At 41.1% G+C, this 24,650-nt stretch overlaps 2 protein-coding genes across 2 annotated transcripts in view; both read left to right on the top strand.

Annotated features, from left to right (window-relative positions):
• The first annotated feature begins 1,210 nt into the window (after positions 1-1,210).
• On the top strand, positions 1,211-20,170 carry LOC129817183 (peptidyl-prolyl cis-trans isomerase FKBP1B). The gene is made up of 4 exons (XM_055872177.1): positions 1,211-1,522; positions 2,668-2,715; positions 18,795-18,907; positions 19,046-20,170. Exons 1-4 carry the CDS (start codon positions 1,486-1,488, stop codon positions 19,172-19,174), a joined length of 327 nt encoding a protein of 108 aa, XP_055728152.1. The 5' UTR covers positions 1,211-1,485; the 3' UTR covers positions 19,175-20,170.
• A 92-nt stretch (positions 20,171-20,262) lies between these two features.
• The window catches only part of mmut (methylmalonyl CoA mutase), a 47,044-nt gene continuing 42,656 nt past the window's right edge, over positions 20,263-24,650 (top strand). The window contains exon 1 of the mRNA XM_055872171.1: positions 20,263-20,545. The gene's annotated coding sequence lies outside the window, so the exon portion shown is untranslated. The remainder of the gene's footprint in view (positions 20,546-24,650) is intronic.

Here is a 24,650-nt window from a genome sequence, read left to right as displayed (position 1 = left end):
AGTGGGGTAACATCTCACAGCAAGAACTTGCAAATCTGGTGCAGTCCATGAGAAGGAGATGCACTGCAGTACTTAATGCAGCTGGTGGCCACACCAGATACTGACTGTTACTTTTGATTTTGATCCCCCCCCCCCCCTCTTTCTTCAGGAACACATTATTACATTTCTGTTAGTCACATGTCTGTGGAACTTGTTCAGCTTATGTCTCAGTTGTTGAATCTTGTTATGTTCATACAAATATTTACACATGTTAAGTTTGCTGAAAATAAAAGCAGTTGACAATGAGAGGACATTTATTTTTTTGCAGAACCACTCCTTTATTGGGGGTGTCTTGCTAATTGCCTATAATGTCCACCTTTTGTCTATTCCATTTGCACAACAGCATGTGAAATGTATTGTCAATCAGTGTTGCTTCCTAAGTGGACAGTTTGATTTCACAGAAGTGTGATTGACTTGGAGTTACATTGTGTTGTTTAAGTGTTCCCTTTATTTTTTTGAACTGTGTATATAGGACAAAACACACATCACAACAAAAGAGACAACATAACAATATATATAAAGAGAGACCTAAGACAACAACATAGCAAGGCAGCAAACATGACAACACACGATGGCGACGTTGGCTAGCTAATGCCGTGTTCAAGTATTAGTCAGAACTAGGAAACTCGGACATTTCCGACTTACTAACTGGTTATAGTTATACACATGGCATCTTCAACGAGTCAGCAATTTGGTAATTTACAAATATCCTATTTCCAACTAGCATTTGAACGCAGCATAGAAACCAATTGGGTGTATACGCGTAATTGGTAGAAACACGTAATCGAGTATAACTATTGTCTCGCGTCAAACTACGCATGTGCAGGCCGTCAAATCAAAGGCACTCCTTCCTTTTTAAGTTGTTTTTGACGAAAATAAAAACGTGTCAGTTCATCACTTTCACGAGGTTGGAGTAATAACATGTTAAAGTACGTAACACACTGGCTCGAATCTAGGTTGAGCCTTTAGATTTCGGGAAGATTTGTTCACTGCTCTCATTGACATCTCAAACCCAAACTCCGGCCGGGTCTGTTTGGTATGTTTCGCAAGCATTCCCGAAGTCTCACGATGTTGCGCCTCCGGGTTTAGAATCTCTGTGATTTTAGCCTGACAACACACTCAATTATTTCGCTGGGTTTATGCGGCGTTCATATACTAGTCGGAACTAGGAAACTGACATTACTGAGTTCCTCAATCGTTGAACGCGGCACGTGGATAGCATCTGAACACCGCACAACGTCCGTGGGCGTGGCGTAGTGTTTGGCCGGAGCAAGGAGTCTATTCTAGCCAGGCAAATACAATCTTGCATTTCTCAGACTAGTGGATTCGATCAGTGGTCGGCATTGCCGTAGCTTGCACATTTTTAGCCACCGAAATAGACTAGACAGTAGGAACCAAACCTGCTTTATTTGATGCTTTAGCAAACACCGTCGGCTTTGTATCATAATGGGTGTGGAAATTGAAACAATATCCCCGGGAGATGGTGAGTTTTTTTGCTACATTTTGGCGTTGTTTAGATTTTGGAATGTTGTGCAGTAACGTTATATGCTTATTCATTTAGCGATTACGAAATTGTGGGAAATGCAGTATTATCATATACTGTGGTAACGTTTTACGGATTTACACCCGTTGCAAAGTAGTTAGTTACAATTTTACCAGGCCTACATACTCCACAACATGTATTTCTCAAGCCTTCGAAATGTTCCTCGCTCTCTGTACTGTCCATGTTATCAGGGATCCCTGGGACGCCCCTATCAGATTTGAGGTTTACATTTTTTAATTGTTTTTGGCTAGGTTAGGGTTTAGGATAGTGACGTCCCAACCCCGGATGGCACTGACCCTCTCGATCAGCACATTCAGACCAATCTCGATCTAGAACACTCGGCATTTATAGCCAGCCAGCGTTCTTCCCAGACCAGCTCGTGGAATTCCTGCTTTTTGTTGGTAATAATTGTCATTTGAAGTAGGATAGATTATTCCGCTATTATACAGCCAGAAAACTGCAAAGCTACATGTGTGTATGCTTTTAGCTAAAGCAATAAGATGTTACAGCTAATGTAACAACATCATAACTAATCACGCCATGGCTAGGACACATCCTATTATTACAGTCTGCCATACCACCAATACCACAACAGAATACCCCATAGAAAATCACTGCTCTGTGATAAAGCAAGTTTTTCCCGCAGACACACAACCTACAATACACATGTACACCACATGCTTACACTCGGACAAAGTCTTGTTCTCCCTTTCACCTTTCATCTGTGGCTCCTTGCATCCTCTCTCACCTTTTCCTTCTTTCATTTGAGACACATTCCACACACTCAGATCTTCATGTCTCTGGGACAATAATAACCAATAATAACCAGTTGATTAATACATTAGGATTGAATAGTTTGGAAATAGGTCTACTATACATGGATAAGGGTTAAGCTTTCCTGGCTCAGACATAACAACACACAGACAGACTTAATCCAGCCAGGCATTGTTAATCCATTAGCTCCTTACTCTATTAGGCTGCAGGGTGTAAAAAATTGCACACACATGAGGGAGATTAGAGCCTGCCGCGTGCACACACACACGCACTACAATCTACCCACTATTGTTTGTTTTTCTTTTCAACAGCAAGGACTTTCCCAAAGAAGGGCCAGACGTGTGTTGTCCATTACACAGGTAAAGAGTGTGTGACAGAGCATCTGGTTGGGAAATAAATGTACAATTATTATTATTTTTACTAGGTGGGCCATTTTATGTCTCAGGGTCGTCTCCCAAACAACCAGGTCAGACAGGAAACGGGAAGTAAATGTCAACATTCTGTCTTGGTGATTACACGTTTATTACATATTTATAATGTGTATATGACGTGTGTGTGTGCGCCAGTTTATGTGCCACTTGTCACTTTGAAGACATGGCTTGAACTCTACAACAAGTCAAGTTTAATACACTGTTAATGTTTGGTGATACATTTACAGCTCAACACTTTGTCATTATGTTAAGTGATTGATTGCCGTTTGGTTTATTGTTGCCGAGAAGGCAGTGAGTGAGAGCGGTAGTAATGAAGACTCCTAATGAGGTCCTGGCCCTGTTCCTTCTGAGTTTAGTTTTTTGCAGGTCAGTGCAGTAGTTTTAGAGAGAGTGAGAGCGATTAAAAAGAGAGAGATAAAGAGAGAGACATAGCAGCAGGAAGTAGGGGTGCTGATAAATATAAATAATTTTGCCAAAATGATGCTATACAGTTTTTGCGGGGCCAATATCTTCATTCAAAGACTCAATCATGGACACTCTTACTGACAGTTGTGACTGCTTTGTGTGATGTATTGTTGTCTCTACCTTCTTGCCCTTTATGCTGTTGTCTGGGACCAATAATGTTTGTACCATGTTTTGTATTGCTACCATGTTGTTGTCATGTTGTGTTGCTACCATGTTATGTTGTTGTCTTAGGTCTCTCGTTATGTAGTGTTGTGTTGTCTCTCTTGTCTCAATGTGTGTTTTGTCCTGTATTTATATATTTTTAATCCCAGCCCCTGTTTTTTGGCCATCATTGTAAATAAGAATTTGTTCTTAACTGACTTTTCTAGTTAAATAAAGGTTAAATAAACAATTATATTACTCCTGTCTGAACAGACATACAGTGCATTCAGAAAGTATTCAGACCCCTTCCCTTCTTCCACATTTTATTCTAAAATGGATAAAATTATTTTTTCCCCCTCATCAATCTACACACAATACCCCATAATGACAAAGCGAAAACAGGTTTTTAGAAATTTGAGCAAATATATTAAAAATAAAAAACGGATACCTTATTTACATAAGTATTCAGACCCTTTGCAATGGGACTTGAAAATTGAGCTCAGGTGCCCCCTGTTTCCATTGGTCATCCTTGAGATGTTTCTAAAACTTGATTGATGTCCACCTGTGGTAAATTCAATTGATTGGACATGATTTGGAAAGGCATACACCTGTCTATATAAGGTCCCACAGTTGACAGTGCATGTCAGAGCAAAAATCAAGCAATGAGGTTGAAGGAATTGTCCGTAGAGCTCAGAGACAGGATTGTGTCGAGGCACAGGTCTGGGGAAGGGTACCAAAACATTTATGCAGCATTGAAGGTCCCCAAGAACACAGCGGCCTCCATCATTCTTAAATGGAAGAAGTTTGGAACCACCAAGACCGTTCCTAGAGATGGCCGCCCCGGCCAAACTGAGCAATCGGGCGAGAAGGGCCTTGGTCAGGGAGGTGACCAAGAACCCGACTGACAGAGCTCCTCTGTGGAGATGGGAGAACCTTCCAGAAGGACAACCATCTCTGCAGCACTCCACCAATCAGGCCTTTATGGTAGAGTGGCCAGAAGGACACCACTCCTCAGGAAAACGCACATGACAGCCAGCTTGGAGTTTGCCAAAAGGCACCTAAAGTCTCTCAGACCACAAGGCACAAGATTCTCTGGTCTGATGAAACCAAGACTGAACTATTTGGCCTGAATGCCAAGCATCACATCTGGAGGAAACCTGGCACCATCCCTACGGTGAAGCATGGTGGTGGCAGCTTCATGCTGTGGGGAAGTTTTTCAGATGCAGGGACTGAGAGACTAGTCAGGATCGAGGGAAAGAGGAACGGAGCAAAGTACAGAGAGATTCTTGATTAAAACCTGCTCCAGAGCGCTCAGGACCAATGACCTTAAGCACACAGCCACGACAACGCAGGAGTCTCTGAATTATATTTCAGTTTTTAATGTTTAATACATTTGCAAAAATTTCTAAAACCCAGTTTTTCCTTACAATACTTTCCGTATTGTATGTAGATTGATGAGTAAAAAAAATATCTAATCTATTTTAGAATAAGGCTATAACGTAACAAAATGTGGAAAAAGTCAAGGGGTCTGAATACTTTCCGAATGCACTGTAAATAAAATAATTACAAAATACTACACCAGAGAGCATAATTTAGCTACAGAGGATCAATAGCTTCTAAAAAAAAATAGCTATGGATTAAGTTTTATCACAAGTACTTACAGTGGGAAGCCCGCAATTTGGGCAGCACGTGCCAAATATAGAACAGCATGTTGAGTTGCGGCCATAGATGTAATCCATAGAAGGATTTTGGAACCTCTAACCCTGGCACTTTGACTGTTAGACTAATGGGAACACTAGCAATAGCTGCCAGTCCTGACTGGAATGGGAACTGCCTTCTATGGATTATAGTTCTATGGTTGGTTGCAGCAGTCAGTTTAACCCCTTCACAAATGTCTAAATACAATCGTGAGAAAAACATTAGGCCAACTGTTTGAAAAGCAAAGACTCATCTTTCCGTAGAACCTAACACACTTTTGAGCGATTCTTGAGATATTGGCACGAGCGCATCTGCCATCACCGGTGAGTAGCCTATGCTTCGTCTTCTTCATTTGGTGAGTCAGTTTCATTGGGAAGTGTGTTTTGTAGCCTACTGTATGTAGCCTATTCTATATATACTATATATCACGGTCTCCGTTTGGTGCCGGACAAGTGACTGGGAAGATTAATTTACTGGTCATCCATATGCATTGGGTACCTAACCCATTAGGGCGTCCACCCAGTTTACATACTGTACGTTATTTACAACTAGGTAGAGTGAGCATAGAGCCACACTATATATACAAAAGTATGTGGACACGCCTTCATATTAGTGGATTCGGCTATTTCAGCCACACCCATTTCTGACAGGTGTATAAAATCGATGACACAGCCATACAATCTCCATAGACAAACATTGGCAGTAGAATGGCCTTACTGAAGAGCTCAGTGACTTTCAACGTGGCACCATCATAGGATGCCACCTTTCCAACAGGTCAGTTCGTCAAATTTCTGCCCTACTAGAGCTGCCCGGTCAACTGTAAGTGCCACATTATTTTGTAGTGGAAACGTCTAGGATCAACAATGGCTCAGCCGCGAAGTGGTAGGCCACACAAGTTTATAGAACTTTACAGCTGAAGCGCATAGCACGTAAAAAATGGTCTGTCCTCGGTTGCAACACTCACTACTGAGTTCCTAACTGCCTCTGGAAGCAACGTCAGCACAATAACTGTTCATCGGGAGATTCATTAAATGGGTTTCCACGGGTGAGCAGCTGCACACAAGTCTAAGATCCCCATGCGCAATGCCAAGGGTCGCTTGGAGTGGTGTAAAGCTTGCCGACATTGGTCTCTGGAGCAGCGGAAACGCGTTATCTGAGTGATGAATCACGCTTTACCATCTGGCAGTTCGACGGACAAATCTGGGTTTGGCGGATGCCAGGAGAAGGTTACCTGCCCGAATGCATAGTGCCAACTGTAAAGTTTGGTGGAGAAGGAATAATGATCTGGGGCTATTTTCATGGTTTCGGACTAGGTTCCAGTGAAGGGAAAGCTTAACGCTACAGCATAGAATAACATTCTAGACGAGTCTGTGCTTCCAACTTTGTGGCAACAGTTTGGGGAGGCCCTTTCCTGTTTCAACATGACAATAGTCCTTTGCACGAAGCGAGGTCCATATAGAAATGGTTTGTCGAGATCAGTGTGGAAGAACTTGATTGGCCTGCCCCAGAGCCCTGACCTCAACCCCATCAAACACTCTGACCGCGAGCCAGGCATAATCGCCCAACATCAGTGCCTGACCTCACTAATACTCTTGTGGCTGAATGGAAGTAAGTCCCTGCAGCCCATGTTCCAACATCTAGTGGAAAGCCTTCCCAGAAGAGTTGAGGCTGTTATATCAGCAAAGGGAGGGACCAACTCCATATAGATTTATTTTTAAAGGTTTTTCACTCTTTTTGATAGTTTTTGAGCTGTTAGAGCTAGCTAGCAGCAGACAAACAAAAACGGTTTCCTTGGCATCGGTGCAGCAGCGATCGAATGGTTAAAAACCACATACATTTCCCTCTGTTACCCTACTTCAATGAAGATACTTTTTCCATTCTAGAGTGGGAGATTAGTAGGGTTGGGGGGTATCCAGATTTTCATATCATCATACCGTCTTTCTCTCACCCCGGGATTTACGGTATTACCGGTCTAGTACACAAGGGGGCACCAAAAAAATGTATGGAGGCTGTTAGCTAAATATGCTAACGAATGCAAATGAAAATAAATGAATTGCAAAGACAGGCAATCCAGCTCAAAGTTATACATCTATAGGAGCTACCGAAATGTCCTTTTTTGGTGAGTTTGGACATTCACAAACAAATGTGAACGAGAGACATTACTGGCTCTCCAGCTGCATGCTGTGTCTGTCTGGAGTCGCTAGGGCAATGGGCCTGCCTGCTCAGCTCAGAGAAGATTGAGGAGGAGCAGACGGACTGAGAACGGAGAGGATAAAAAAATGCAAGGAAATCAAGATAGCAGTGGCAGCTGTACAAATAACTAATCCAAAGGGCTTTGGCTTCTCAAACACAGCAGAAAGCTAACACAATGTGATGCCCCGTTACCTTATTAATTTAGCCACTTACTTAGCAAGTTAAACTTGGGGTTCTTGTTTACTCAGAATTCTGCATTTTTCACACAGGGAAAAAAATATATCTTGCTGCGTTTTGTAAATGCAGATCTAAAATGCTTCATATTGTAATTTCTGCTCAGCATCAGACTATTTTTGTGCTTGAGATGCACTTCTAAACTCGGATGAGAATTCAGTAACGGGCATTCTATCAGCAGATAGCGCTCTGACGGATGTGTAGCTACTTTTCTCCTTTACTTTTCTCTCGGTGTAGCTAGTCTATTTTTCGCAGGTAAAATACAAGATTAACTTTAAGCAAAACGTTAGAAAGAATGTAGCCAGCTACATTTCATATGATAGGCCTAAACATTAGAGATATGATGGCCATGCATCTTTTTTTGGGCCAGTAACCCCGAAGACGTGGATGTTGATTAATGTAGCCCCCGCACCTCTCTGATTCAGAGCGGTTGGGTAAATGTGAAAGACACATTTCAGTTGAATACATTGTTGTACATCTGTCAAGGTATCCCCATTTCTCCTTTTTCATTGTAAGCTCATTTACTTGTGTGGCTGCCAGCCACATAGTGTTGCATTTCTGCTGTCGTGATGAAAATGAAGATATTTTTCTGCCGAATGTGTTGCACTAGTGTATTTTCTGTAAAGGAAAAGTATAGGTGTACATGCCTATTCACTCTATTGAAGCAAAAAAAACTTTACTTTCAATATAAAATGCAACCCCCTGTCAAGAGACAGCTGGATTCAGCTGCTTCTGCTTTCTCTCGTGCAATTTACAAACAAAGGTGACTGGCTCAACTGTTCTGGGGAACTACGTAACATTCTCCAAAGAAGGTGTACATTTGGCTGTTCGGAAAAAGAAACACATTTTTTATTTTATTTTTTACAAATTAAACCTTTTTTTTTTCTTAAAAAAAAAACTAAAAAAACAAATTAGCCTCCTTTGCTAATCCTAAAGAAACATAAGAGCAAACCAAAAATAATAGATAGTAAAAAATTGTTTGATAATGATTGCAGAAATCTAAAGGAAGTCATTGAGAAATATATCTAATCAAAAACAGAGATCCAGACAACAAAAAATATACGCCTTCATTATGAGGAAGCTCTGAAGCAATACGAACACACCCTAAGACCAAAAAAGGAACAGCGCATTATAAATCTGATGGATATAATTGAGGAATCCATAGAATCAAACCACTTCTGGGATAATTTGAATTAATTAAACAAACCACATCATGATTAAATTGGCTATCCAATATGGTGATATGTGGAGTAATTACTTTGCAAACCTCTACAGCAATATAACAAAGAGCCCGGAACAAAAGGATATACAAGACATTATAAATCCTTGAATCAGTGGTCAAAGACTATCACAATCCTGTGGATATCCCAATTTACAGAACAAGAACTATTGAAAAAAAACAATGTACCCAGAAAGGCCTGTGGTGCCGATGGTATTTTATATGATCAATATTACAGACCAACATTATCCTCGCTGCAGGTATTTCCCCCGATATTTGGAACCAAGGATTGATCACACCAATCTATAAAAATTTACTAAAAATTTACCCACATAATTAGAGGAATTTGCATTAACAGAAACTTGGGGAGAAATTCTCTGCAGTATCATAAATAGCAGACTACTTCATTTCCTTGGTGAACACAACGTCCTGAGCAGAACCCAGATTGGATTTTTACAGAATTACTGCATAATAGACCACATTTATACCCTCAACTCTAATTGACAAACAAGTCAAGCAAAACAAAGGCAAAGTCTACTGATGTTTTGTAGACCTCAAAAAAGCATTTGATTCAATTTGGCACAAATATATATATTTTATAAACCTAAATAAAAGTGGCATTGGAGGGAAAACATATGACGTTATTAAATCAATATACACAAAAAAACAAACAAATGCGCGGTTAAAATTGGCAACAAGCAAACATACTTATTCTCTCAGGGATGTGGAGTGAAACAGGGCTGCTCAATTAGTCCAACACTTTTTAACATCTACATTAATGAACTGGCAAAAATATTTGCCAGTTCATTAACAACAGACAACAACAGAAGAATCTGCAGCACCTGGCCTCACCCTACACAACACTGAAATCAAGTGGCTGCTGCATGCAGATGACCTGATGCTGCTGTCACCTACTAAGGAGGAGTTAACAGCAGCACCTAGATTATCTGCACCGGTTCTGTCAGAATTGGGCTCTCTCCAAAAACAAAAAAACAGAATATAAAAGAGGTCCGGAAATCAGAATCACAAATATAAATTCTATTTGGACACAGTAGTATTACAACACACCAAAAACGACATGTATCTAGGACTAAATATCAGCAACACAGGTAGCTTTCGTATGGCTGTGAACGAGCATAGAGACAAAGCAAGAAGAATTAAAGGAACATTCAAATTTAAATTAGAATCTGTCTCAAAATGTTCCAGTCAGTTATAGAACCAATTCCTCTATATGGCAGTGAAGTATGGGATCCACACTCTAATAATGAATTTACCAAATGGGGACAAACATCCAATGCAACATTTTTTATTGCAAGTGCAAAGAAAAACTCAAAATAATTTATGTAGAGTAGAATTGGGCCAATACCCCCTCCTTATTCGAATTGGAAAAAAAGAGCCATCAAATTTTACAACCATCTCAAAACAAGCGACCCTGAAACATTTTATCACACAGCCCTACGATGTCAAGAGGTGAAACAAGAGAAGAGTACCATCAGCCATCTGGTTCTGAGGCCCAGTTCACTAACCCAAACTAACCCCATAGAGCCTCAGGACAGAGCTCCGAAAGTCTGGCCCAACCAAATTATCACAAAGCAAAGATAAAAAATCAATCACTTATTGGAAAGACACCACAAAAAAATGGAAATCAATGCTATTTGTCTATAAACATACAGTTTGTGGCAGACTATCTGACCGCTGTGACTGATAGAAAACTGAGGAAAACACTAACTAGGTACAGACTCTGCGAGAATTTTGGCTATAGAAACCGGTCATCACAGGCAAACCTGGCTGCCCAGAGAGGACATGCTGTGCTCACTCTGCCCTCGGGGAGAGGTAGAGACAGAGCTGCGATTCCTATTACACCAGGGTTTCCCAGACTTGGTCCTCGGGACCCCAAGTGGTGCACGTTTTGGTTTTTGCCCGAGCACTACACAGCTGATTCAAATAATCAACTATTCATCAAGCTTTGATCATTTGAATTAGCTATGTAGTGTTTGGGCAAAAAACTAAATGTGCACAACTTGGGATCCTGAGGACCGAGTTTGGAAACACTGTTTACACTGTGACAAAAATCTTTCTTTCCCAAAATTATCATTCAGTACAAATAATTTTAAACTATGAAAGATTAAGACCTATATATATATATTTTTATATATATTTTTATATATATATATATATATATATATATATATATATATATATTTTTTTTTTTATATATAAAAATATATATATATATATTTTTATATATATATATATAAAAAAAAAAATATATATATATATATATATATAAATATATATATAAAAATATATATATATATATATATATATTTTTTTTATATATAAAAAAAAAATATATATATATATATTTTTTTTTATATATAAAAATATATATATATATATATATATATATATATATATATATATATATATATATATATATATATATTTACTGTGTGAAATCCCAAACTGTACAGTTTTGGCAGCCAAATACTGTATGTGGTCTCCTGCCACAACCTGAAAAGCAATATAATGTCAAAACGTTTATACCATACCATGTGGCTTTTCAGTCACGTTGACTAGCCTACTACTATTTATTTTGCTATTATTATTATCATTAATATTGTTTCTGTTAATGGTACTACCATTTCCACTACTACTACTACTATTATTGATGCCTTATTGCTGTTTGGTCCCACCATTGTTGTTATGTGTACTTTGACAATGTAAGGAATTTAACTTGCCATGTCAAAGTCTACTGAATTGAATTGCGCGAGAGAGGAGATAGAGAAAGACTGAAAAAGAAAGACGGAGAGACAGAATGCAGACTTTGCATTCGTGCTCCAGTAATAGGGTCAACTCCCCTGCAGACAACACAGCTGCACCGCAGACCTTTATATAGAGTACTGCAGGAGACCAGGCCTGAGCACAGCAGTATCTCTCTGTCTATCTTCGTCTCTCTCTATCTCGGTCGCTCTCGTTCTCTCCTCATAGCCGCAGGAAGATGTTTTGAGTTGGTGGTGCATTGCATTCATCTACACTGAATGTATAAAACATTAGAATCGCCTTCTTAATATTGAGTTGCACCCCCTTTTGCCCTCGGAACAGCATGTACTCGTCGGGCATGGACTCTACAAGGTGTCAAGCGTTCCACATGGATGCTGGCCCATGTTGACTACAATGCTTCACACAGTTGTATCAAGTTGGCTGGATGTCCTTTGGGTGGTGGACCATTCTTGATACACACGAGAAACTGTTGAGCATGAAAAACCCAGCAGCGTTGCAGTTCTTGACACACTCAAACTGATGCGCCTGGCACTTAAATATTTTTGCCTTGCCCATTCACCCTCTAGATGGCACACATACACAATCCATGTCTCAGTTGTCTCAAGTCTTAAAAATCCTTAATTAAACGGTCTCCTTCCCTTCATCTACACTGATGGAAGTGGGTGGTAGGTGACATCAATAAGGGATCATATCTTTCACCTGGATTCACCTGGTCAGTCTATGTCATGGAAAGAGCAGGTATTCCTAATGTTTTGTACACCCTGTGTATAATCCTCTTGCAGCTGCTTCCCCCACACACACAACCTTACCCCCTGTCACTCAACCAGCACAGTTCCTCCTCCGCACTTTTAGATGTATTATACGTTTGCATGCTGATCTGTTAGGTCAAATGCAGTCAGATTGTTCAAAACAAGAACTATGCTGCTTTACACTTTGCTTCTAAATCGAAATAATTATATTACTAAGATTCCCAAAAGTTCACCCAAGTGTTTTGATCTATATCGCAAGTCAAATTGCAATATTTGGTAAAAAAAAAATTGCTATGTAAATGTTCTGCCCGTATGGTGTTCCTTGCGCACCGCCACCCCAACTGACTCTGACTGTTGAGCGTCAGATGAGGAAGAATGTTTTAGGCCTACTCCTATAATCTAACAATATAATGCTTCTCTTTATAAATAATATTTGGATAGAAAAATAGTGAATTAGCCTTCTTCTGGCAGCCGGTTCAGGTCACTCATGACCAAAACCTCCCGCCACCTGAACAGTTTCTTCCCCCGGGCCGTGGCCCTCACCAACTGGCTATCTGGCCCATAGAGACTAAAGGGCTATGCCGTGGCCCTCACCAACTGGCTATCTGGCCCATAGAGACTAAAGGACTATGCTGTGGCCCTCACCAACTGTCTATCTGGCCCATAGAGACTAAAGGGCTATGCTGTGGCCCTCACCAACTGGCTATCTGGCCCATAGAGACTAAAGGGCTATGCTGTGGCCCTCACCAACTGGCTATCTGGCCCATAGAGACTAAAGGGCTATGCCGTGGCCCTCACCAACTGGCTATCTGGCCCATAGAGAATAAAGGGCTATGCTGTGGCCCTCACCAACTGGCTATCTGGCCCATAGAGACTAAAGGGCTATGCCGTGGCCCTCACCAACTGGCTATCTGGCCCATAGAGAATAAAGGGCTATGCTGTGGCCCTCACCAACTGGCTATCTGGCCCATAGAGACTAAAGGGCTATGCCGTGGCCCTCACCAACTGGCTATCTGGCCCATAGAGAATAAAGGGCTATGCTGTGGCCCTCACCAACTGGCTATCTGGCCCATAGAGAATAAAGGGCTATGCTGTGGCCCTCACCAACTGGCTATCTGGCCCATAGAGAATAAAGGGCTATGCTGTGGCCCTCACCAACTGGCTATCTGGCCCATAGAGAATAAAGGGCTATGCTGTGGCCCTCACCAACTGGCTATCTGGCCCATAGAGAATAAAGGGCTATGCTGTGGCCCTCACCAACTGGCTATCTGGCCCATAGAGACTAAAGGGCTATGCACTTTATGGTGCACAAGCCATCTCTGAACTTTGTACACAAAATAACTGTACTATACTGCATTTGCACTCTGTTCATTTTTATGCATTTTAGATATATTTAGATATATTTATACTGATACTGTACATTTGCACATCAACTGCCGGCAGGCAGTAGGTGAGTAATGGGCAAGAGGCCATGTTATCCATCAGGGCCCAACCCTCATTGATTTTGATTTGACACAGCCCAGCAGGAGTTGGGATTGCCTTCCAGACAGGGAGATTGAACAGAATACTGATCAGAGTGAGAACCATAGTGCAATACGGTTAAATATAACTCACAGATAGTAGTCCTAGCATTCACTTATTCCTCTGAACACTTTAAAGCCTTGTGTATAATTATTATCATCATATTTTCATTACTGCACAGGTGGTATGGTCCTACTAACCCCCCCCCCCCCCCCCCTACAGTACTGTAGTGTATTAGCCAACTCAATCAAAGTAGATGCAACAACTTACTAAGAGCACGGCTGAATATCACACTGACTCCCAGCAGTGCTTCTTTCTCATGTATTTTAATGATTAGGCCTATTGCCACGAGGTGCTATGGAAGTAAATAGCAGCAGAGACTGGGCTAATTAATACTGCAGTACAGGTCACCCCGGTGTCACCCCCCCAAACTGTCTTTCAAAGATCATTTGTAAAAATCCAAATAACTTCACAGATCTTCATTGTAAAGGGTTTAAACACTGTTTCCCATGCTTGTTCAAGGAACCATAAACAATTAATGAACATGCACCTGTGGATCGGTCGTTAAGACACTAACAGCGTACAGACGGTAGGCAATTAAGGTCACAGTTATGAAAACTTAGGACACTAAAGAGGCCTTTCTACTGACTCTGAAAAACACCAAAAGTAAGATGCCCAGGGTCCCTGCTCATCTGCGTAAACATGCCTTAGGCATGCTGCAAGGAGGCATGAGGACTGCAGATGTGGTCAGGGCAATAAATTGCAGTGTCCGTACTATGAGAAGCCTAAGACAGCGCTACAGGGAGACAGGATGGACAGCTGATCGTCTTCGCAGTGGCAGACCACATGTAACAACACCTGCACAGGATCGGTACAACCGAACATCACACATGCGGGACAGGTACAGGATGGCAACAACAACTGCTCGAGTTACACCAATCTCTCCATCAGTGCTCAGACTGTCCGCAATAGGCTGAGAGAGGCTGGACTGAGGGCGTGTAGGCCTGTTGTAAGGCAGGTCCTCACCAGACATCACCGGCAACAACGTCACCTATGGGCACAAACCCACCGTCACTGGACCAGACAGGACTGGCAAAAAGTGCTCTTCACTGATGAGTCGCGGTTTTGTCTCACCAGGGGTGATGGTTGGATTCGCGTTTATCATCGAAGGAATGAGCTGTAACGCACAGCGTTGAGATTGCCTGCAATGACAACAAGCTCAGTCTGATGATGCTGTGACACACCGCCCCAGACCATGATGGACCCTCCACCTCCAAATCGAAGTAGGACCTCCTCTCTTATGTGGTACCCTTCCTGCAGGCTCATCCTGACATGACACTCCAGCATGACAATACCACCAGCCATACTGCTCGTTCTGTGCGTGATTTCCTGCAAGACAGGAATGTCAGTGTTCTGCCATGGCCAGCGAAGAGCCCGGATCTCAATCCCATTGAGCACGTCTGGGACCTGTTGGATCGGACGGTGAGGGCCAGGACCATTCCCCCCAGAAATGTCCGGGAACTTGCAGGTGCCTTGGTGGAAGAGTGGGGTAACATCTCACAGCAAGAACTGGCAAATCTGGTGCAGTCCATGAGAAGGAGATGCACTGCAGTACTTAATGCAGCTGGTGGCCACACCAGATACTGACTGTTAATTTTGATTTTGACCCCCCCCTTTCTTCAGGGACACATTATTCAATTTCTGTTAGTCACATGTCTGTGGAACTTGTTCAGTTTATGTCTCAGTTGTTGAATCTTGTTTCCTTTTTTTGCTGAGTTTACTTGTTCACAGCCCCATGATGTGCCAACATGTCTATAAAAGCATGTTGCAGACAGATGGCGTACGTGTGCTATCTCCTTACATCTCTGGGCCCCAGGGGACGAGAGGCTTGTTTGTGTGACGTGTGGTCTGAGACACAGATACAGAAAACAGAGTATAAATAGCCTAGCTGGGCTGGATAGCCTGAGACTGAGCCCGTTTGAGAACCCACACTACTCAAGAGGGTCTGGAGGCCAAAATTTAAAAGGTGCCCATTTCTCTAATAGTGCACTACATTTAGTCAGAACCCTATGTGGCAACCCTGTGTGACTCTGCCTAAAGTATAGTGCACTATATAGGGAATAGGGTGCCATTTTGGGCACACATGGGTCTTCCCTGGGTATTTTAACCCCCAACCCAAGCAGAGAACCAGGGATTTAGCCGGCCCAGTTTGTCATGCTTTCTACACTGTCTATCTAGTCACTTATCGCCTGCCTGATATCCAAGAGGGTCTGGAACTGTGCTGCAGTAACAGGGAAGGAAGAAGCCTGTTTTTATTTTCATACGACCCCACCCTGACTCGACCAAGATAATGTGGGCTCTCTGCATTTTGCTGCAGGAAGATAAATTATTGAACTGGCTTTATTTTCTTAAAAGTGAAACAGACTGGGAATATTATGTAGTTTGTCAGATAGGGTGGGCTTTACTTTCCAAGCTGCTTATATACACTGAATATGCAAAACATTAAGAACACCTGCTCTTTCCATGACAGACTGACCAGGTGAAAGCTATGATCCCCCTTATTCATGTCACTTGTTAAATCCACTTCAATCAGTGTAGACGAAGTGGAGGGGACAGGTTAAAGAAGGATTTTATATCCTTGAGACAATTAAGACATGGATTGTGTGTGTGTGCCATTCAGAGGGTGAATGGGCAAGACAAAATATTTAAGTGCCTTTTGACCGGGGTATGGTAGTATGTGCCCGGCGCACCGGTTTGTGTCAAGAACTGCAACGCTGCTGGGTTTTTCACACTCAACAGTTTCCTGTGTGTATCAAGAATGGGGTACAACTCAATATTAGGAAGGTGCTCTTAATGTTTGGTGTACTAATGTTTGATAACCTATGTCTACCAGTATAAGTTGTGTTTTTGAAACACAGCCACCTTTTCACCTGTTCAGCAAAGGAGTCTTAATAATTTAATTCTAAGAACCACTTTACTTTGGAACTGGCCATATCATTGCTGCTTGGGAGAAAATAGGACCTATGTTGCATTAATGATGGGGTAAAAAAATAGTTACATTACAGGATATTATTTTGTTGACGATATGTCATATTGTTTTGACAATATCGCAATATTATTTTGGTTCTAGTTTCCTTTTACCTCCACCAAAACTCCACCAAAATGTTTCCTTCACAACTTGTTCTCCATCTTCTTTTCAATAGGGAGACACATTTGTTTTCCAAAAGTTTTATTTCCATGACTGATCAAAACACATTTTCATGTGGCTCTCTCTTGTCCCTCTGCAGCAGACAAACGGTGAGCAATATGTTTGGAACATCGAATGGCAATAAAATCACAGTGTCGAATCGCAATACACACAGAACTGTGAGAATCGCAATACATATCGTATCGTGATAAACCATATAGTGTGGTCCCTAGCAATTCCCAGCCTGCATATGAAATAAACATCCTAGCCCTGTTTCACTGTGTTTAAAAAAAGATATATATGTGACCGATTGTTTCCATCTTCAGGAGCACTTTACTGTGCCTGTAACCAGTCTGGCCAGGGGAGAGACCGTATTAACAGATGGTAATCACTGTGTGGTCTGTGGACCCGTCGGCTCCAGGCTTGGACCTCTGCCCAGTGACCCCACAGGCAGGGATTCTTGGAAGCTTGCGGTCCTACTAAGTTTAGGGGGAGTGAATGAGGAGAAGCAGCCAGTACTGTATAAGACTCACATCTCTTTGGGTGAACTGTCTCCTGACTGACTGGTCGTTTTATTGCCAACTATTTACGCTGCTGTTATGTCTGTCTACTGTGATGGTGGCAGAAATGAATCATGTTATTTTACTAAAACTTTGAAACGATGGTAAACGCACATTAGCGACAATTTTACGAGACGTGACAAGTTCTTCAGATTGACATGCTGAACTGTCATGGGTTTTGTTAAAGGTTTTTTTTCTTCTTCATTCAGCAAGATTTGCTGCGTGGAGCAACAGGGTTCATGTTTGCTGTGACATTTAATATCGTGGGACAGATGAGATTGGATCGGTCCAACCATAGGTGCTTCTGGAACAGTCTAGTCTACCTATCTGCACGGGTTATTATAGTCCCGTATGTCTGCTTAATGTTGACATCAATATTTCTTCAATTTACTGCAGGGCTAGGAAAAATCCTTTATTTATCATGACCGTATTTCTAATGGTCTGATTTCTGCAAGCGCAAATTGGCACATTCTCACATGGCTTCAGCCACATTGCCCTGGATTATTATCATTAGGATTTTGTCTCAGTAATACTCGTGTCAGTATTCTACCCCGGCCTGTGAAAGGTAAAATGGTTGTTCTTCACGCACACAGTGTCTCGGCCTCCGTTTTTCTGGACCTAACGTTCTTAGCATGCCTGAATGGACAGATTTTCGCGCGCACAGTAATTGTTGTGCCACTACTGTTTCTCCCTGTCTGTCTATCTGTCTGTTTCCCCTGTGGTTTAGATGCAGGCTAGACATGGCCTAGTTAACCGTCAGAGATAATCCAGAGAAAGAACTAGGCCACTGCCTCATATTTCACATTCCCTTTGTTCATTTGGATCATTGAAACGAGCCCAGGACCTGGATAAGGAAGCCCAGGGGAATTACTCCTGTTTTAGTGCCAGCCCTGTTATCAGAATCTGCCTTTCCCCGAAGCCTTTGATGTTGGAATTTGGAATGCTATGATTCCCGAGACATTCAAGACAGTATTTCTTGCAGCAGAGGTGAAGGATTTCCTGACCTCATGCAAAACCAGTGCTCTGTTTTGTTTTAGTTTGTTTTCGAGGGGAAACGTTTGAATGACTGGAATGGAATTGATCTGTGTGGAAAATGTACTTGTGTAGGCCTTGTTTTGTGTTCAAATGATTCCACAAGCACACTCACGTGTACACAGTAGTACTCATATAAAGCAGAATACATGAATAAACAAGAACTTTCAAACACCTACCTGTACCTCGGAAGATCATTGAGTTAAGTGTGATTTCTCTGCCAGGTATGCTGCAGAATGGGAAGAAGTTTGACTCTTCTCGAGACAGAAACAAGCCCTTCAAGTTCAAGATCGGGCGACAGGAAGTCATCAAGGGCTGGGAGGAAGGAATCGCACAGGTGAGATGGCATCGTCTTACAGCAGATAGTGTCACTCCATCTCTGTACTCATGATATTTTATGTTAATATTGCAACACATGATAAGCACGTGTTGACAATCCCTCTACCTGTTGTCTTCCTCCCTCTGTCTCCCCCAGATGAGCGTGGGTCAGCGGGCGAAGATCACCTGCACGCCGGATATGGCCTATGGAGCCACAGGTCACCCCGGTGTCATCCCCCCCAACGCCACCCTCATCTTCGATGTTGAGCTCCTTAAGCTGGAGTGAGTGACCCCTCTCTGGGGTCAGGGGTGAAAGGTCAACTAGGGCCTAAAAGGTCACTCACTACCTTCCCTTTGAGGGGGTAACACTGCTCCATACCATCGACCAACGCTCCTTTTGATTTTTAGCATCTTCAACTTCTCAACAGTTAAAGGATCTACTGCTTTGTTGCCAACTTTGTGTCATTGTAGATGGATGCTGTCTGCCGCTAAACAGATTTTAGATTTTTTACACACTGACGATACCATAGTTTGGCTTCCTCTTTGCTTTAATGTTTTTAATGTCCACGAGCATTGTTTTTATTTTTCAAAATGTTTCCCTTTCATTTTAGGTTGTACATTTTCTTGAATCTGCATATGACAAAGAAACATCCGATGAACGCCGTAATATATTACAATGGAAAGTCACTGCCTTACTGTTTTTCAAAGCTCAAATAAGGTGTAACAGTACAACACTCTGTATCTCAGGGTTCCTCTACTCTGGTCGGGAGAGCTACTGGGTATGGCTTTTGTTCCAGCCCAGTACGAATGCAGATTGAAGGTGTGTTAGTGCTGGTCTGGATCAAAGGCATACACACTCCAGTAGCTCTCCAGGACCAGAGTTGGAGAACACTGTCGTATCTTGACTGGGCATTACCAAACACTGTCTGCATTGCCACTTTTGATAAAGGTCTGTCTTGCTGAAAGCTTTAATGATCAGGAGTTTTCCTTAACCATGAGACCTCCCTAAATAACATAATTTAACACTCTAAAACTAGGGCCTGCAATTGTTCCTGGTCAGGTCACATGGTGATGAAAAACCCCTGCCCTGCATAAGGATAACTGATGTTTCTGTGTTTTAGTACATTTTGTATCCCTGGTAAACATTTACTGCAAAAATGCCACCTATGAACAAATGAAGGACATCAGAAACCCTAATCCACTGTACAGTACTACTCTTAAAACCTATGAATACTATGACTGTTTAATCAATCAACTCTTAATAAAAATTGTGAGAACCTTATTTATTGAAAATCTGTAAACTTGAGTTGTGTGTGTTGAAGATCGAGAGCTGATTAGATTAATAATATTCAGACTCTCCTTCGCAAATAAGCAATCACACGTTTCAATCCAACTAGGATAAAAAATTGCGAAGGAACAGAGTCATCTTCTGGCGACATAGCGATAGTACATACTTTACACTTTCGACAAATACTTATATAGAGCGGGAGTGATATCTCATCACTAAACAAATATCTTTGCTTCTTTTTTACGTCCTGTGTCATAGGGCGGAGTTTAACTTATGATTGGTCGATTACTAATGTTATGAAATATTATTGGCTGGACAAACATACGCCTTTACAGCAATGCAACGCCACTGAGAACGTAACAAAACAAGGTCAGAATGTATACTTAAAAAATGATTTGTCATTTCTGAAATGTGAGAAACTACCCTTCTGTATAATGTTAGCGACAGACTGTCTTGCAGCCCATTTTACATTTTGGTTTAAAATAAACTATGCATCAAAGATGTGATGATTTGTTTGCATATATGCCAGGGCATTACTAGCTAGCTAGGTAGCTATAGCTAGCTTGCTACCGGGTGCGTAACCAACATGCAGCGAACCTTACTGTCGTCCTACTAGCTGCTGCAATGACTTGCGTGTTTTGTTTGTGCGATATTGACCGTAGCAGTTGGCTCCTCAAGAAACGTTTATCGTATGGTACCACTGCGTATCGTACATCGTGAATATGGCGATAGCTTAACCTGGCGTTCAAACGGGGTTGCAATTAAATGAATGCCCCTATAGCTAATGGTTGCCGACTGACAGATTGTTATGTGTTTTCAAGACAATTCGGAAATTTAGAGTTTCCTATTGGTCGATTCTAACAACGTTTTTCCAAGTCGGAAATGTCCGTTTCCGAGTTGTCTTGCACACGGCAATAAATATGTGTGGAATTCCCCTGCTTAGATGTTGGCCTGCATTAACCAATGCAGTACATTGTCATCAACTATGTAATCGACTGACAGATTGCCATAACATATGATGTGGTTAGCTGATACGTAAAATACCTATGTAGGCGTTGTAAGATCTGACAGGCGTCAGCAACGCCAGTGATGTATAGAAAGCATTGGCCTGGGCAGAGGAATGTGGCCAATATGTTAGCATAAACATCCGGGGAATTGTATACTATTCTTTTCAGGCATTGATTGACATGGTCAAGGCCAAATAATATTTTAAAAAAGCTGAAAAAGGAACCCCTTCTGACGCGAACTTTATTTTGTTCCGTGTTGCGACGTATCGTAAAGCATTACCTGTGCATCGTACAGCGTTTACCTATGTATTTATTATTTGACAAGACATTATCAACAAATAGTGTACATGTTATCAAATTGTGAATTTATTGACCCCAAAGACAATCAATCACTTTGAGCAGTAATGATTCTCAAAAGCAGTGACAGCCTCTGTTCCTTGTGTAAGGGGTTCTCAAACTTTTTGGGGCCGGGGACCCCTTTTGTGACAACAAATTAATCCGGGACCCCCATAATCAGAACACAACTCGAGTGAGCTTAAATGGCATACAAAGAGTTTTATTATGATTTAGGCAGTGCATGGCCGGACGAACCAAGTCTCTGGCAAAGGAGAGAACCATTTTCAAGTTAATTTCCTGTAGTGTTGTTACGATACCAGCTATAACACATACTATTTTACATACAGCAGGTTTTTTAAAGGACATAAGAGTTTGGTCTGCTTAGTCTTTTCCTTTTTGCCATGAAAATCAGTATTGTTGAATCGCAATACTGGTGACAACCTTATTTTCCTGTAATTCTACATATTTTGTTATGTGGGCAGAGAGATTTTTTGTTGTTGCAGCTTTAATGCTAATATCCTGCAATTCTAAACATTTATCCATGAGGAGTTTTAAAGCTTGAAGGAAAATTCTCCAGCACCAACCCAACATCAACATATGTGGCACGTTTATATGTTTTGTAGTCAAACATATGTTTCCAATGACATCACCAACCAATTTAGTAGACAATATCTACTCACAAAATCCCACGATGCATACTGACGAAGTCAAAGCATTTTGGGGGAATACAAGAAGTATTGAGTTGAAAAATGTATAATTGGTGGAGTATTGCAGATACAAATATCCCTATGAGCCTCCCAGGCTCAAATTGTAGATTAATAATATCAAATTGTATGGTATTACACACAACTTATTCCACAGAGCCCTTGGCCAAAATGTGTTTAATCTGTTGTTGTTAGTAATATGTATAATATTTTTATTTTTTGATCTGGTTGCGAACCCCACTTTGAGAACCGCTGAGTAGTAGCGAACTCTGATGGCACGGTTTTGTTAATGTCAGACACTAAATAAAAAAAAAAGGTCTGTTATGAAACATTATATAAACTCTATTATGTTTTAATGTCATTGATAAATCGGGTAGAGAATGCAGTTTCGCCACTGGACAGTTCTCCCCACCTGCTCTAAGCCAAAGCCCCCCCCCAAGCACTTTTTAGAATCAGCCCCATTACTCCTGCAGGTGGCAGAGATGGATTGTGTAACGTCTTTGGCCTGATTTTGTTAGAAAGGGAAGAAATTCATCTTTCTGTGTGTGTGTGTGTGTGTGTGTGTGTGTGTGTGTGTGTGTGTGTGTGTGTGTGTATGAGATACATACTGTATATCATAGGTGACCTGGAAAGTATATTTTTGTTGGGCGTAGGCTAAATAAGGTCAAGTGTACAGAACACTGTGTACGATACGCAGTGAGTTAACGTAGCAATGTGGTTTTTCACCTAAAATGTACACCATTGATTTCAAAGATTTAACAAACCATACACAAGGACTACTTTAGAAAATCTATTTACACTGACAATACATTTTTTTAACAAAAACACATTTTCTGGAAGAACTGTGCAGATGCAGTGTTTGTTAACAGAATTTCTGTATAATCTCCCTCTGTTTTTTATGTGACCACTTTTTCCAAAAACTCTTAAATATCTGCTCCGAATTAAGATTCAAAGATGTCTGCAGAAAGAATGGGTGTCAGCTATGATGTGACACTGAACTGTACGACACAGAAATGCATAATGTCACTCTTTTTATGATGATGTATCCTAAAATAGGTACACAAAGGTAGAAATATGCAACATTATTCTACACACTCGCTATTACTCCTATTATTATTGTAATGAGCTCCGCCACCAAACAAGACCAAAGTTTGTTGGTCTGTACTAAACCAAATCTGATCCTATCATATACGTCTATGTTTCCTAAGTTTGGACATCAAAGTACATCACAGTAGCGCTCAGTAGAGTAGAGTGTAGTTCAGTACATTATAGTGTACACCACTCTAGTGTGCTCTACTGTGTACTGTACTGAACTGTACGCCACTCTATTCTGCTGTACAGGACTATACTCTACTTTTCTTTACTGTACTCTATTCTACTGTAATGTACTGAACCGTACTCTACTTTTCTTTACTGTACTCTGCTGTACTGTGCTATACAAACTTTTGAAACAAACATCTAGGATTTGGTGGGAGAGGGAGAACAGTAGCAGGTGAGAGAACGCTAGCAGGTGACCCAACTAAGATTTCCTTTGAAGCCAATTCAATTGCAGTAATTCTGTTACACATTTTTTGGTTGTTCTGTTATCAATTTGGCAACTCATAAACAAACATTTATATAATTAAAACACAAACTAATTGGTAGGTCTACGTTTACTTGTTACTTGTGTGAACTTTCATTATCCTCCCTCATGAGGGAGAGAAAGTAGAAAATATCGTGGATATGTGGGTTTTTGGTAACGAATGATTCTTAAATTTAGGCAAATAATTTCTCCAAAACGAAATATAAGTGTTGATATTAGTTGGCAGGTGTCTTTACTTCAACATTATTTTTGATGTATTTCTAATACATTTTGAGACTTTTTCTGGTAGATGTTTTGTAAGATCCCTTTTCCATCTGTTATTTATGCCTAATTCTTAAGATGGAAAATAATTGAAAATGTATCTATGCCTTCATTTCTCAAAAATATAAACTCCTATGAACTTCACTGTTACACTGCAATTACCATTATCATAGTCCAATGGTCATGTGATGTTGGCTCACACCAGAGTTTAGGAGGGGAGCGTGCCAGGCTTGGCAGGGATGTGTTTTTTTTTTGCCTGTAGGTAGGCCTAAAATATTTTAGTTAAAATAACCCTATCGAAGCGGAAAGCTCATTGAAAGAGGTCATATTCCAAGCCTATTGGGCCAAAATCAATTATGGCCTATTGTATAGAGATAATAGAACGAAAATGAACGAACTAGAGATACATTTTTTGGGGGTTAAAAATACTTTTCTACAATGACACACTTAGCTAGATACCCACCTCGTTCACGTAGTAAGTAGGCCTACACCATCATGCTTTCGGATACCTGTCTTTTCAGGTTCCACAATGATTCTTTAGTTTAGTACATCACTTCACTCCCTCTCTTGGTCCTCCTCATCTT

This window comes from Salvelinus fontinalis, chromosome 20 (genome assembly GCF_029448725.1).
Source record: "Salvelinus fontinalis isolate EN_2023a chromosome 20, ASM2944872v1, whole genome shotgun sequence".
Lineage (NCBI taxonomy): Eukaryota > Metazoa > Chordata > Actinopteri > Salmoniformes > Salmonidae > Salvelinus > Salvelinus fontinalis.
This window is presented reverse-complemented; position numbering and strand designations above follow the sequence as displayed.